The sequence below is a fragment of the Ahaetulla prasina genome, chromosome 9, assembly GCF_028640845.1.
Source record: "Ahaetulla prasina isolate Xishuangbanna chromosome 9, ASM2864084v1, whole genome shotgun sequence".
NCBI lineage: Eukaryota > Metazoa > Chordata > Lepidosauria > Squamata > Colubridae > Ahaetulla > Ahaetulla prasina.
In genome coordinates, this window is record NC_080547.1 from 12,718,313 (window position 1) to 12,734,552 (window position 16,240).

Below are 16,240 nucleotides of genomic sequence, written 5' to 3' on the forward strand. Positions count from 1 at the left end.
GGTTGGAGACCCCCGATCTGGATGATGGAGAACCTCTATAGACAGGTCTTCTCTAATGCAAGCCATTCTCCTCGTGTCCACTTTGTGTAACGATCACAGGACTTAAGACACCAACAGGATAAAACCTACCTAGAAGACACTGTAGAATGACCTCACTTACTCAGAGGGGGCAAAATTTTTGATTCACATCAAATATCTTCTTATCGTTGGGTTGCATACCCGGTGGTCTTCCGGGTGCGCTTCAAGGTGTTGGTTATCATCTTTAAAGCGCTCCCTGGCATTGGACCGGGATATTTACGGGACTGCCTGCTGCCGACAGTTACCTCCCATTGTCCGATACGTCCAGTGCGCGCCCACAGGGAGGGTCTTCTTAGGGTGCCGTTGGCTAGTCAATGTCGGCTGGCGGCCCCCAGGGGAAGGGCGTTCTCTGTGGGGGCCCCGGCTTTATGGAATGAGCTGCCGGTGGGACTCCGTCTCCTCCCTGATCTCCGGACCTTTAAGCGCGAGCTCAAGACTTTCTTTTTTCACCAAGCGGGGCTGGCCTGATTGATTTTAGTGTGGGGATTTTAGTGGGTTTTTTATAGGGTTTTACCTAGGTTTTAGTTTTGATAAATTTTAGCTAATATTTTAATGTTACAGCGATTGAATCAGTTTTTTAAATTTGATAGTATATTTTAAATTTTGGGGGATTCTTGTCGTTTTATTAGCTGTACACCGCCCTGAGTCTTCGGAGAAGGGCGGTATAAAAATATGAATAAATAAATAAATAAATAAATAAATAAATAAACAAACACTGGAATCCATGCTGGAAAAAAAATCTTGGGAGAGAGCTTCAGGGTTTCCAAGCAACCTTTCGCTTTTATTCCTCCTGGTCTTTCAAGTTTTAATTTTCTTAAAAGACTGCAGAATTGTTAACTGATCTTATTCAAACATGGCCAAGCCAAAAACACCGAGAAGGGGCAGAGGGGGAGAGGGGGGGAGAAAAGTCTCAGACATTTTAAAAATTCTGTATTTGTGAGCAAGATGGTTCTCCTGATGCATCATTTGTTTTGCCAGCCCTGCTTCCCATTTCTCGACGTTTTGCATATCATGTATGTACACGATGTATATCTGTATTTAAAGAACCAGTTTTGTGGCAGCACAGGCTGGTTAAATACACTCTGCTTAAAACGCATTAAAGGCTGGGCCACATTTGGTCTCTCTCTCTCTCTCCTTTTTTCCACTCTCTGGAAAGAAGTCCATAGGAAGGGAAAATAATAAATAGCATTCACCTTGGCTGCATGCAGAGCTCCCAAAAAGCAGTTAGCAAACAAAAAGACATTTCACACAGTTGGAAATGTGTGTTAGGGCCAAAACTTTCCCTGGGGGTCTTAGCTGCAGGAGATTCTGAGCAGTTATTACAAGACAGACAAAGACTTCAACGGATAGTAAGAACTGCAGAAAAAACAATGGCTACCAACCTGCCTTCCATGGAGGACCTTCATACTGTACGAGTCAAAAAGAGGGCTGGGAAAATATCTACAGACCCTTCACATCCAGGACATAAACTGTTCCAACTCCTACACTCAAAACAACGCTATAGAGCACTGCACACCAGAACAACTAGACACAAGAAGAGTTTTTTCCCAAACGGCATCACTCTGCTAAACAAATAATTCCCTCAACATTGTCAAACTATTCACTAAGTCTGCACTACTATTAATCTTCTCATCGTACCCATCACCCATCTCCTTCCACTTATGACTGTATCTTTGTTGCTCGTATCCTTACGATTTATATTGATATTGTTTCCTGATTGCTTATTTGTACCCTTTGACTACCATTAAGTGTTGTACTTTATGATTCTTGATGATTGTATCTTTTCTTTTATGTACACTGAAAGCCTATGCACCAAGACAAATTCCTTGTGTGTCCAATCACACTTGGCCAATAAAAAATTCTATTCTATTCTATTCTGTTCTATTCTGTATTTCTTTTCTTTTCTATATTCTGTTCTACTATTCTATTCTATTTCTACTCTACTCTATTCTATTCTTCATTCCAATATGTATTCTATTCTATTCTATTCTATTTCTATTCTTCATTCCAATATCTATTCTATTCTATTCTATTCTATTCTATTCTATTCTATTCTATTCTATTCTATTCTATTTCTACTCTATTCTAACTGCAGAAAAAATAATTGCTACCAACTTGCCTTCCATTGAGGACCTGTATACTGCACGAATCAAGAAGAGGGCCGTGAAAATATTTGCAGATCCCTCACATCCTGGACATAAACTGTTTCAACTCCTACCCTCAAAACGACGTTATAGAGCACTGCACACCAGAACAACTAGACACAAGAACAGTTTTTCCCCGAAGGCCATCACTCTGCTAAACAAATAATTCCCTCAACACTGTCAGACTATTTACTGAATCTGCACTACTATTAATCTTCTCATAGTTCCCATCACCAATCTCTTTCCACTTATGACTGTATGACTGTAACTTGTTGCTGGCAATCCTTATGATTTATATTGATATATTGACCATCAATTGTGTTGTAAATGTTGTACCTTGATGAACGTATCTTTTCTTTTATGTACACTGAGAGCAGATGCACCAAGACAAATTCCTTGTGTGTCCAATCACACTTGGCCAATAAAATTCTATTCTATTCTATTCTATTCTATTCTATTCTATTCTATTCTATTCTATTCTATTCTATTCTATTCTTCATTCCAATATCTAATCTGTTCTACTCTACTCTACTCTACTCTACTCTTGTCTTTGTCTGCATCCTAACTCTGAAACCTCTCTTAAAAAGGAAAGAGGCGAGCTTCCTTTTTACAAAAGTGGAAGCAACTTTGCAACTTGGTCCCAACTTCGCTTTTGTGGTTCTTTGCAAGGCCTTTCCAAACAAACAAACCACCCCGCTGCACTTATAAAACTCTCCTCTTTGGAAGCCCTGCACTTCTTTCCCCCCCCCTACCCGCCCCAACCCCCTTGATTCGTAAAACAACGCGGCTCCTGCCTTCCAGCCTCCCCATCCTTCCGAGGGACTCCTTTTCCTCGCATCCCTTTTCCTTATTTATTTTTTTCCCCCATACCACGGCGGAGGCGACAAGATTACGGAGGGGAAGGGGGGGGAGAAAAAAAAAAAAACTCCAACACACACAACCACGTCAGGCGGAGTCCCGGCGGAGGGATCTCGCGAGGTCGGGTGGAGGGAACGAGAAAAAAAAAAAAAAAGCTGGAGCGCGGAGGGAGGGGGGAAGAGCGGAGGCGGCGGCGGCCAACGTCGCAAAGGGAAGCGGGAGCCGAGGCGAAGGAAAAACGAGTCCCGGGAGTGCCGGAAAAGGCCGAAGGTTGCCGAGGGGGAGCCGAGGCCTGGCTGAGGGAAGCCGGCGGGGACCGTTGGCCTGAGGTAAAAAAAAAAAAGAAAAAAAAAGAAAGATCTCCTCAGGAGCGGCGGCGGCGGCGGCGGGAGGAAAGGCGGACGGCGGACGAAGCAAAGCAGCGGCTCGCCAGGCACCGGAGAGCCGCTTCTTCCCCCTCCCCCCCTCACCGGCCGCGGCTGGGCTTCGCCGTTTCCAAATCTCCTCAGGCGGGACGACGGGCCGAGTCGGGGCCGGAAAAGGCCGCCGGTGGACGGGAGGGGAAAGCGGGGGGGGGGCTGGGGGCTCTCCCGCCTCAAGCCGCCCTGTCAGCAGCTCCGAAGGCGGGATGAAGCCCGCCGAGGCCTAGGAAGCGGGCCGGGGGCCAAGGTGGGCTCCTCCTCCGACCCGGCCCGGCCCGGCTTCGCGGAGGGGGGGGGCCGCCTCTGCAAGCCCCCCTCCCCCTTCCCACCCGCCTATGTAGGAATCCGTCTTTTATTTTATTATTATTATTATTATTTATCTCTCTCTCTCTCTCAAGGTATGGTGTGAGCTTTTCCCCCCCTCCCACACTCCCCGCTGTGTCCCCCCCCTCTTTTTTTTTTTTTGGACCCCCCTCTTAAGGAAAAAGGCCTGCCTGCCTTCTTGGTTTTTTTTGGGGGGGGGGGTGCTGCTTTCCATGGAGGTTTGAAAAGGCCGCCCTATAAAGGCATTTTTTTTCCTTTTTTTTTTTTTGAGGTGGGGGGGGCGGTTTGGCTTCTCGGCCACCCCCCCAGTCCTTGGAGAGAGAGAGAGAGACCCTGGAAGAAATCTTCTTAAAAGAGTTGGAGGGAAGAAGCTAGAAAGCGAAACACCCCTGCCACCCACACACAAACTTTCCTAGTTCCCTGCCCTGCTGAATATATATAGATATAGATATACATCAAAAAAAAACCCCTCCTGCACCCCCTCCCCCCCCCCCAGTTCCTTTTCTGTTGTTTTTCTTTGGGTCTTTTCTGGAAGGGGACCAAGCCTATGGAGGACTCCTGGCTTTGACCTACCTGGCTGTCTCTCGGATGCCGTGAAAGACTTGGAGAAGAGCCTGGGATTGTAATGAGGGAACTAAGGGCTGGGAAGGAGGAATTGAACCAGAGGCACCGTCTTCGTCTTCTTCATCATCATCATCATCTTCTTCTTCTTCTTTGGCTGATGAACTGCCCTTCGACCGAGATGGGTCTTCCTTTCGAACCGAGGCGACGGCTGGGTTTCCAGAGGAGGGCATCATGGCTGTGATGGCCTTCCTTGCTTCCTGGCAGAAGATCCCGGTGGCTTTTCCCTGAGTGTCGTGGGAGGTGGATCTTTTGGAAGATTGAAAACAAACCCAACAAACCAGCCAACAAACCCTGTGTGGCTTTGAATTCTGCTCTCCTTTGGAATACGGCTGGATTCTGAACTCGGGTGTGGAGTGTGGGAAAGTGACAGTCGCCTAAGAATCGCCCGTAAGATGCAGATTGGCTAAAAAATCGTCCTGTTGCCGGGGGCTCCAATGAGTGGCACACAGTCCGCAATCACGGACAGGTCAGTGGGACCGTCTGCTGCTGCTGCTGCTGCTGCTGTTGTTGTTGTTTGCTTGGGATTTGGGTAAAAAAAAGGGTTCAACCTGGTGGCTTAAACGCAGAAAACACAAAGGTGGTTTATGAGTGAAGCTGGGCTGCATTTCTGGAATTAGCTTTGGATCTGCTGATCGAACGATCTGGATTTGCCTTTCCAAAATGGGTTAGCTTGGTAGTTTTCTAGGCCACCGGACTGGCATGATAGGAATTCCAATTGAAAACTTGATATGAATGCAATGAAGGTTTTGGCTGTGCAGAAGGTCCTTGCGTCTTAGGTGATAACTGTACCACTAGCAGCAAAGGTCATTCAGGGTGACGTTAGGTTGCCTACCTATGTCCCAAATGGTTTAGTGGCACTTCAAATAGAATAGAATAAGAGCTGGAAGGGACCTTGGAGGTCTTCTAGTCCAGCCCCCTGCTCAAGTAGGAGAACCTATACAATCTCAGACAAGTGACTGTCCAGTCTCTTCTTAAAAACCTCCGGTGATGGAGCACTTTTTAGTGGTTTGTTTATGTCTACCTTTGGAGTCATTTTAGTAGCTGGACTTATTTGGCTCTCCAGGATTAAATACTAAAACGTTTGTTCTTGTAATAGAAGAGAGATGTTATGGTTGGCCTATGGCCATGTTGTTTCCCCTCCCTTACCAATTTATATTTCTACCCACCCCATTTCCTCTCAGCAGTTGAAGACGTGCAGTCTTGGAATCTATAAGATACTCTTCCCCTGTAGAAAAAGGAATCTGTAACAACTTTGGTCTGGACTGCATTTCTCATTCTACATTATTGATTAAGCTTACTGGAACTGATGGGAATTGAACTACAATCAACTTCCATTCTGTGGTAGTTGGGGATGGAACCAATTAGCTGGGTCTCCTAGTATATTGGATGTTGATCAGTGTCGTGTGTTAGTTTTAAAGCATGAACTTTTCATCTAATATTACATAAGTGGAAAATCTAGGGCTACCACAAGCCTGTATGATGATGATGAGCTGCAATAATCATAAATAGAAAACGTGCACTAGTCATTTTTTCCCCTAGCAGATAACTGATAACATTTTAGTTTGCCATCCAGGTACTTAGATGTTACAAGAAATAAATATTTGGTTTGGGGATCACTGCAACAGTGCTGAAGAATACATATTGTAAAAGAGTCATGGAGTCAGCAGGAACATAGATTATTTATGATCTATGGGATCATTTTCTGGATTCCCAAGCTGACTACAAAATAAGCTGAATATGGTAAATTCTTACGATTCTAAAATACTGAATCTGTTTGTGGGATGGGAAACGTTAGTTGAACTGAGGATAGATATCTAGTTCCTTTTAATATAATTTCATTGTGAATATTAGGAATTCTGGATGTTTTTCCTAATTAGATTCATATTTTAAAATATAGTATAGAATAATACAGATGTTTTTATTCTGTAGAGAACGTGCTGAAGCATTGATCATTCTTCATAAAGAATCATTTTGAAGGTTGCAATATAAAAATGTGTATTTCTGTAGCTCAGCAGGAGATCTGCAGGACTATTTATGTTATGCTTTAATGCAACCAATAGTTAATATCAAAATAGGTGGGAAGTATGCTGTAATAGTGGAATACATTTTTTCCTGATTCCTTTTATAGTCTTTTTACTCTAAGTCATTTCTAAAATATTGCTAGTGATGGTGGTAACAACTCAGATGTTATAGCAACAGTGAACGTATAGGAAGCTGATAACTTTCCTTGGTATTGTCCTTGACTATCCTAGTGGAGCTTCCTTTTCTAAGGTAAATATTTTGCTACTCTCTCTTTTGTAAGCCTTAATTAGAATATCAAGCTGTATATAATGGTCTCTGTAATGCAATGACAAGATTACCTAATTGCTACTTTTGGCAATTCGATATTTCTTCAGTTGCGGATTGAGTCAATGTGCAATAGATAAAATTGTACCTGCCCAAACTACTTGCAGCTGTTCCAGATAACTTTGTAGTAGTGGCTTTGTGTTAAAATCAATAATTTCTCTGTGCCTTGAAGTCTTCCAGAAACTTAGTTTAGAAGTCAGATTAGTAGGATTGCATAAGAGTGCTTTTGCAGTTGCAGTACTTCTAGTAGACTCTCTCCATCCCTTAACATCATTTTCAGGGAAATAGGTCCAGTTTGTTTCAGTAAAAGAGTATATTCACTAAAGCAAATGTTGTTTAACCAAACTGTGGTTCAAAAGTGCATGTTTTTATTCTATAATTTTAATGAGGCTGATTGGATTCTGATTTTGTAAATTGCTGAAGTTCTGTTTTAAGCAGTGTGTCTTGAGAGGAGTAAAAAAGAAAGTGCAAATGAAAAGTTTATTTTGCTGTAGTATAGCCTTTACTGTTATTGTACATCATATATACAAATAAAACAAAATTGGTTAATTTTATATTTTATGTATGGTTTAGGCATATGTAGATATGGCTTGAACTGCTCAGAAATGGGTTGTGGCACATTTTTACTGATAACTGGAATAGCCTCATAAATGATCTTCATCCAGTTCCGTCCAGTTCCTTCCATCCATTTCATCCAGTTCATTGGGATTTTTCAGTATGCCTTTAATTTTTATGTAGTTGAAATCATAATCGTCCCTCTAATTTTATTGATCTTTTTAGCAATAGGAAGGATGACTATTTTGGACATTACTGCTGTCATTAATATGAAGTGAGTTTAATAGCCTTTATATGTTAAGGCAGGGTATTTGCTATTTCAGTGACTTTAAAATATATAATCTTATTGCCTCTTGAGCTACACTTAATAAATTTCCTGCTTGATATTTCTCAAGAGTATGAAATTTGTCTCCCTCTATTAGCTTCATTATCAATATCTGTATGATCTCATACAACTCATTCAGAACACTTGAATGACTTGCTTCTTTTAAAATATTTTATTCTCAGATTAAATAATAATACGCAATAATGCAAAATAGTTCTTTAAACATTTATCTGGTAATAAGGCCTACTGAAGTCAGTGTGACTTATGCTTGAGTAGATGTGTTGAATTGAATTAAAATTGAATTGAAATATAACAATAAAATATTTCTTTAGCACCAAGTAACCAGATAAAAAGAGTGTTTCTGTTCCGGCCTGATTGCAGACAAGCTTTGGACATTTTCTGTCTCGTGTCATTTGTGATAGGGAATACATAGCTGAGCTGAATTAGATACAAGTTTTTATTCTTCCTTGCTGGGCAAGCTGGGGCTCGGATGGAATTTAGAAAAATCTTAAAATGTGAACTCTGGCATATTATGTTGCTGCAGCCTAGAAACATTGAATGTGCCTGCCTTTTTAAAATTTGCAACCTAGACATTCTTTTCATGCATTTTCCAAACTATGCTCTTTTAAAACTTTTTATAGACATGGCATATCTTTATGTTTTTTTATTTTATAGAAATAAAGACTAATCCTGGAATACATTTATGGGTACTTTTTTAAAAAAAACGATACCCATTCTCTTGGGTATTTTCTGTGAAGTCTACTTGAATGGGAAAGGATTCATATAATGACTTCCAGTGGATTTTTTAATTGTTGCTTTCTCCCCCCTGCCTAGATGCTGAAATTGATTGAAGTTGCAGCCATCCTCATATTCTGAATGAGCTCCGCTGAGTTCTAGGGACTTTTTTCATAACAGACATGTATATAGAATTATAGTGGAATTGTTATTAATTTACTTGATTAACTTCTGTTGTCTTCTGAGTGTATGTCCATACACCATATATCATTTCTGATACTCAGCTGCACAGGACACCTCTCAGACAAGATAATTAAACAGGCCTGCATTGGCTTCCATGGGAAAGGGACACTTGAAGTGCGTAATAAGTTACGTTGCCTTAGAGCCACTTTTTAAAATTTAGGGAAGCATCAAGCTGGTTTGGAAACCAATTGTCAAGAAGAAATCTAAAGATTTCAATATAGCTTTTTTGGTACAAAACTTAGGGTGAATATCTACATAATTAGTTTTAGTGGGGCATCAGATATTACAGAAAAGTTTGTTTTTATCTAATGAATAGTTCACTTTTCTTTAGCAAAGTTTCAGGAACGCCATATGTGATGGGAAACAAATACCAGGGATATGAACATAACTTTAATTTTTGCTTAGTTCTTCGTTTCCCTTTCCCTTTCCCTTCCCCTTCCCCTTCCCCTTCCCTTCTTAGTAGATGTTTAAAGTTTTCTGTTGGTTACAACTAGATGGTTATGTTTTGTCTGAGCTTCTGTCAGTAGCTGATGCTAGATCTTGCTTTTCTGGTTTTGAAGAAAGCTGAGATAATTACTTGGGTGGAGACACGATACTTGCTGACCCAATATGTGTAATTGTTTGGTTGCATTGAACTTATGACATAAATTATTAATATCTACAGAGAACTAAAAGATTCAGAGAAATGATACACTCAGTTATTTTCATTGCATTCAGAACATCCTTTTCGGATATACCACCATATGAAGGAAATTTATTCAACCTTCATATTTCAGATTGGCTGCCAAATACCAGAGGGACAGATTTTTGAATGGAAACCTGTATGTGAGAGCTGCTTTATGATTTTTTTCAGAGTTGCATTAAAATCTGTAGTTATTCAGATATACCTATTATCTTGAATCCCTCTAGTTTATCACTAACAGCTTTGTAGATACAGGGAAATTGGAGGTGATTAAGTTTGTATTGATATTAACAACTTGCTGTGGATTTAATGTTTGATTAAAACAAAAAAAATAGCCGTAGACATTTCTTTATTTAAAAGTTAGGGTTATAGGATTGGAAGGCATCTTGGAGGTCATATAGTTCAACCCACTGCCCAGGAAAGGAATGCTGATCCCATCCCAGACAAATGGCTGTCCACTTGAAAAGCACCTTTGGCTGTCCAGTCTTAAATAACTTTATAGTAAATATGCTAGCAAGGAAGTTATATCTATAAAGTATTTATAAGTAGTGATGTAGGAGTGATTCTTGTTAAAGGATTGTATAATGAAATTAAGAACATTTCCCCACTAGCCCCGGTGGCAGAAAATGTGCCTTGTGTGATACTCTGTTCCTGCAACTCAGAATTGCAAGATCATACTGCACATTTTAGCAAAAAATCATTGAATTTCAGTGTGGATGAAAAAATGGCTTTTGGTGAAGATTAAACAGGGTTAATTTCCTATTAATGTTAAAAATAATCCCAAGGACATACGTCTTCTCAAGTAAATGTGAACCAAAACTTCTGAACTTGTCCTTTCCAAACTTCCCTGATATGTTGGCTGAGGATTCCAGGACTTGAGATCATAACGTATTTCAAGATACCAGATTACCAGATTTCATGATATCAAAATACCAGATTAAGTAAAACTCTTCGGAGATAGTGATAACTGAGGCTATTCTATAACATATTTTTGAATGCTGGGACTTTCACTGTTCATAACCTCAGGGTGTTAGTTTTACATTTTTACAAAACTTTACTACACTTTTATGAACTATAATTCTCCTGATGCCTTGACTGTTTGCTTAGTGTGTTTTGTTAACAATACTACAAAAATACTTTATATGCTATGAAGCAATCTACAGTTGCTTTATAGCTGCTCCTTCCTGATTGATGTGGGTTTTAATTTTGAAGTTAGCATTTGTTGAACGTATCTTGTGATATGTGATGAATAATCTTATGTTTTTTAAAAAAACATGAAAATCAGTATTAATAATAAAATACACAGCACACCCAGCCTACTTATTAACAGCCTCAGCATTGTTCAGATGAATTTAAAGGGGAGATTATATTAATTTTTTTTCTCCCTCTAACCCAGCACTTTTTCCCCATGAAATTGTAGAGGATGTTGCATAAATAAACAATACATGTTTGTTTATGGGAAGCAGCCAGAGGTTAAATAAAAAGATAGGAAGTTGTATATTCACTGTTTAAAGAATAAAATACAATGTATGAAAATGTGTATGCATCTGGTGGAGGATGGTTTTCAAGATTAGAAAAGGGTATGGAAAGGTTATAATTTAACCTCAGATTTAACAAGTCTTTTTAAAAAAATCTCATGCCTTTAATTTCTTTAGCTTGTTATTTGTGTTTACTTACCCTAAGGGTTAAGCCTAATTAGTATGTATATATGTACATTCATTACTTTTGTTTTGAAAGCCCAATCTTTAATTAAAGTGGCAGAAGGAGGAGCAAATCCAGAGCAAGTCAAGGAAAATACAAGCTTTATATGGGACAAATTTCGGTAAAAAAAATAGATACTGTTTAAAATTACTAAGGGAAAACAAGCAGGATTTTCATAATGTGTATTGTGAATACACATAAAAAAAAGAAAACAGGAAAAGGAAGTGGACTGTCTGATCTTAGGGTTGCTTTTTTGTTTGGAGTTTTTTTTTTATCCTTTGGAAATATCTTACAAGAATTTGGCATCCTGTAAAGAAAAGAGCTTACAGGAGTATGTTCTTGCAGACTTTTTGAGATCTTGGCCAAACTATTGATCTTTATATGGCATTAGTAGCCTATAATGCCCCCGTGGATTTGTAATAAAAATAAAATAGTCTTAGTATCCTAATTTCTGACAGCAGTTTCATGCACTCATTTCCACTACAAGGATAAACACCCTCCATTTATAGGCAGATAATTTTATATTTCCCATTGTGTTTTTGAATGCTGGGACTTTCACTGTTCATAACCTCAGGGTGTTAGTTTTACATTTTTACAAAACTTTACTACACTTTTATGAACTATAATTCTCCTGATGCCTTGACTGTTTGCTTAGTGTGTTTTGTTAACAATACTACAAAAATACTTTATATGCTATGAAGCAATCTACAGTTGCTTTATAGCTGCTCCTTCCTGATTGATGTGGGTTTTAATTTTGAAGTTAGCATTTGTTGAACGTATCTTGTGATATGTGATGAATAATCTTATGTTTTTTAAAAAAACATGAAAATCAGTATTAATAATAAAATACACAGCACACCCAGCCTACTTATTAACAGCCTCAGCATTGTTCAGATGAATTTAAAGGGGAGATTATATTAATTTTTTTTCTCCCTCTAACCCAGCACTTTTTCCCCATGAAATTGTAGAGGATGTTGCATAAATAAACAATACATGTTTGTTTATGGGAAGCAGCCAGAGGTTAAATAAAAAGATAGGAAGTTGTATATTCACTGTTTAAAGAATAAAATACAATGTATGAAAATGTGTATGCATCTGGTGGAGGATGGTTTTCAAGATTAGAAAAGGGTATGGAAAGGTTATAATTTAACCTCAGATTTAACAAGTCTTTTTAAAAAAATCTCATGCCTTTAATTTCTTTAGCTTGTTATTTGTGTTTACTTACCCTAAGGGTTAAGCCTAATTAGTATGTATATATGTACATTCATTACTTTTGTTTTGAAAGCCCAATCTTTAATTAAAGTGGCAGAAGGAGGAGCAAATCCAGAGCAAGTCAAGGAAAATACAAGCTTTATATGGGACAAATTTCGGTAAAAAAAATAGATACTGTTTAAAATTACTAAGGGAAAACAAGCAGGATTTTCATAATGTGTATTGTGAATACACATAAAAAAAAGAAAACAGGAAAAGGAAGTGGACTGTCTGATCTTAGGGTTGCTTTTTTGTTTGGAGTTTTTTTTTTATCCTTTGGAAATATCTTACAAGAACTTGGCATCCTGTAAAGAAAAGAGCTTACAGGAGTATGTTCTTGCAGACTTTTTGAGATCTTGGCCAAACTATTGATCTTTATATGGCATTAGTAGCCTATAATGCCCCCGTGGATTTGTAATAAAAATAAAATAGTCTTAGTATCCTAATTTCTGACAGCAGTTTCATGCACTCATTTCCACTACAAGGATAAACACCCTCCATTTATAGGCAGATAATTTTATATTTCCCATTGTGTTTTTTGAATTGACTCCCTCACATATGCTTCCCCTTCACATGTAAGTTTCTATCCAGTAGGTCAGAGGGACAGAAAATGAGTTGAGGACCATATATAGCCTGTCAAGAATCTTTTTTGTGACTCACAGGGCCCCTTAGGATATGCAGGGGGTTTTTCTTCCTACATTTTGGGGGATTGGGAAACAAAATACATAGATTGTGATTTGCGTATACATGTGACATCCAGTTTATCTCTTTAAAACTCATCACTCCCACAACCTTGCAAAATGGCTGTGGTCCTACTGACATTTGAAGTACAGGCAGTCCTTGACTTACAACCACAATTGAGCCCAAAATTTTGGTTGCTAAGTGAAACAGTTATTAAGTGAATTTTGCTCCATTTTACAAGCTTTCTTGTCATAGTTGTTAAGTGAAGCACTGCAGCTGTTACATTAGTAACACGGTTGTTAAGTGAATCTGGCTTCCCCATTGACTTTGCTTGTCAGAATATTGCAAAAGAGGATCACATGACCCCGGGACACTGCAACTGTCTTAAATATGAACCAGCTGCCAAGCATCTGAATATAGATCACGTGACCATGGGAATGCTGCGATGGTCCTAAGTGTGAATAAAGGTCATAGGTCACTGTTTTCAGTGTCGTTATAACTTTGAATGGTCACTAAGTGGACTGTTTTAAGTCAAGGATTACCTGTATAAGATTTTTATTTTTATCTTTAGGCTTGCAACAGGATGTGCTGATTTTGGGATATGCATTTTAAACCTCTGCTTGTTTAAACAACTCAGCAAAATTATTCTGTCTTTTTTATGATCTCATTGGGCGATGTGGCATGAAGCACAAGGTGTGAATTAACAATATGGGCCTCTCAATAAAGAAGCGACATATGCAAATTGCCAAGGGGAAAACTACTTTGTTGTGTGCTTGTATCCACATGAATGAGGTGTGTCTTTGCAAGGGCAGTGTATTTGGAATAATTTAATTTGCTGCTTAGGAAAATGACTACAAAGACGTGACTGACTTATTTGAACAAATTCATTGTCATTCTGTACTGATTTGACCAAAAATTGAAGTACTTTATCATTAAAAGAATATGCAACTCTCAAACGTGATACTACGCTTCTACAATTTGATGAAAAAATGCAAACAAAAACCGTTGTGGTTAGTTTTGTGCAAGCCATTGTGGTTTCAGAAGCGGAAGTGATTAACTAGAGCTGGGTTTTATAAAACCAAGTTCACAAAGTCATTAGTCTACTCTTGCTTAAACTGTTTTGCCCATTCTTAACCTATGCTAGTGTCCAAAACTGTTTTTTCTTGGAGGGGAATATACATCAAATATTTGTTGGCATTTCAGTTTATGAGGTAATTATTTGTAAATTTTTTATTTTTAGAACAGAATTTTTTTAGCTTATTTGAAATGCTTTCATTTGGGAGATGAGAAATAGCAAAAGATAGCAGCTTTCCCGAACCCTGAGAAGGAGCATATCAGGTAGGACCAACGACCCTTCCCAGCTATCACAACTTAGTGATCTCCCATGTAGTGTGAGAATTTTAGAGTTATCTGACACTTTGTATTATTTATTATTCATTACTGGGGTTTGCCAATTGTTGTTGGCAGATGTTAAGTAAAAGGAGCAGCTGATAATCCTTTTAAATATTTTTATATATGTAGTTAATGCACTGCCTCAATCCAACTGGACCCAACACAATTTACAGTAATAAATACTGTAATAATATAACTGTACAACTGTAGCAATATAGATCATAATAATAATGTCAACATAGGATAGAAAAGTACTGATGCTTTTGAAATTTGGTGTTGGAGAAAACACCTGAGAATACTGTGGACAGCCAAGAAAACAAACAAATAGATCCTCAGACAAATCAACCCAAAATTTTCATTTGAAGCACAGATGAACATCGGATACATCAAGTATTTGATGTACATTCCCCTGCATTGCTCCTACATGTTATGCTCCTTTGTGGTGGATAAATGGAGGCTTAAGTCTGTACCCTGCCCTCTGTTGGCCAGATGTATCTGCCTCATTGATCACAACTGCATCTCAGGCCAAAGGTTCTTTCTGTGTGCATAGGTCTATGACCCTGGAATGCTTGTGCAATTATTCAACAGATTGTTGATTAAAAGATGACGTTAAATAAAGCAACATAGAAATGCTAGCAATAAAATGTATGATTGTTTTATTTCCCCAGAGGTATGTGTAGCTTTCCATTTTACCTTCTGTCACACTGATCTGTGTGTGAGGCATGACGGACTAAAATACCCATGGATTCCCAATTCATGGATGAGTAGAAAACTTTGACAGTGTTACCACAAATAAACTATTTTTAGGTATCTTGTTTCTCTCCTTTGAAAGAGTGACTGATTCTTGAACATTTGTACAATGTATTTTAAAAACGGTATCTTTGCTAGAAATCTGAGGTTTGCCCATTTGTTCATATTGCCAAAATATTTTCCCCTGATGTTGATTCCTTGACACTAAAAACTTCCTGACGTGAACTTGAATAGTTTTTACTAATGTTCTGAAGTGTGTCTGATTTATGTTGCACTCAGTATTTAAAAGATATAGGATTGTGTCCATTAATATTGAAAAAGTATAGATATGCCAGATGCTAATGAAAATGGTTAGAATTAAGATTATTAGTATATGCACATGTACATTTGTATATCTGGACATTTTTTAAAATAACAATGTATGATCATTTTGCAAGGCGAACGTAATGCAGTAATAGAAGAAAATAAAATATATATTTGAAGTACTATTATTTTTAATCTTTTTCATTTGGGAATCCTTGCAATAGGATATAAGGGGATGATATGAGCATCAATGTGACTTGGATTGTAATTGACTTAGAAGATAAATAGAATTTGTGCCCATGAGCACTGGCCTTTAAAAAGTATATGGATATAATGTCAGGAAAGTTTCAATATCTCTTGAAAGTCATTGCAATTGAAAGCAGCCCTTTAAAATATTTTCTGTTTTTTCTGTTTCTGGAGTTTGTGTATGGTTACTAGTTGCAAGGGAGAAGGGATAGAGTAAGCAGGGTTACATAAATACTCTGGAAATTTTACTAATATTAAGATGAAAATAACTGAAAAGATGACCAAGACTAGAAAAGTGTATATTAATTTTTCCATACTACGAAATAAAATATTATTTATTAAATAGCAAATTGTTGGAATAAACACAACTGTTACTGCTGGGCTTAGAGATGTTTTAAAAGTATTCAGTCACTAGAGTAAAACCGCAAACTTTCTTCTCAAACATTCCATTACTGTTCTTTTTTTCCTTTTGCTATATAGACATTAACTTCAATTTGATTACTGTGTATGAATTTGTTTGTATGTCAGTGTATTTGCAATAAACTGTAGACCAGTTAACTACCATAGCAGCAGAGTATTT

At 38.2% G+C, this 16,240-nt stretch overlaps 1 protein-coding gene across 2 annotated transcripts in view; it reads left to right on the top strand.

Moving 5' to 3' along the window:
• Positions 1 to 3,293: 3,293 nt before the first annotated feature.
• ARHGEF12 (Rho guanine nucleotide exchange factor 12) overlaps positions 3,294 to 16,240 on the top strand; it is a 69,382-nt gene continuing 56,435 nt past the window's right edge. Inside the window, exon 1 of one of the 2 annotated variants that reach the window (XM_058194780.1) lies at positions 3,294 to 4,916. In XM_058194780.1, the coding sequence (XP_058050763.1) occupies positions 4,885 to 4,916 (32 nt within the window). In that variant the 5' untranslated portion in view covers positions 3,294 to 4,884. The remainder of the gene's footprint in view (positions 4,917 to 16,240) is intronic. The other variant, XM_058194779.1, reaches the window with a different exon arrangement.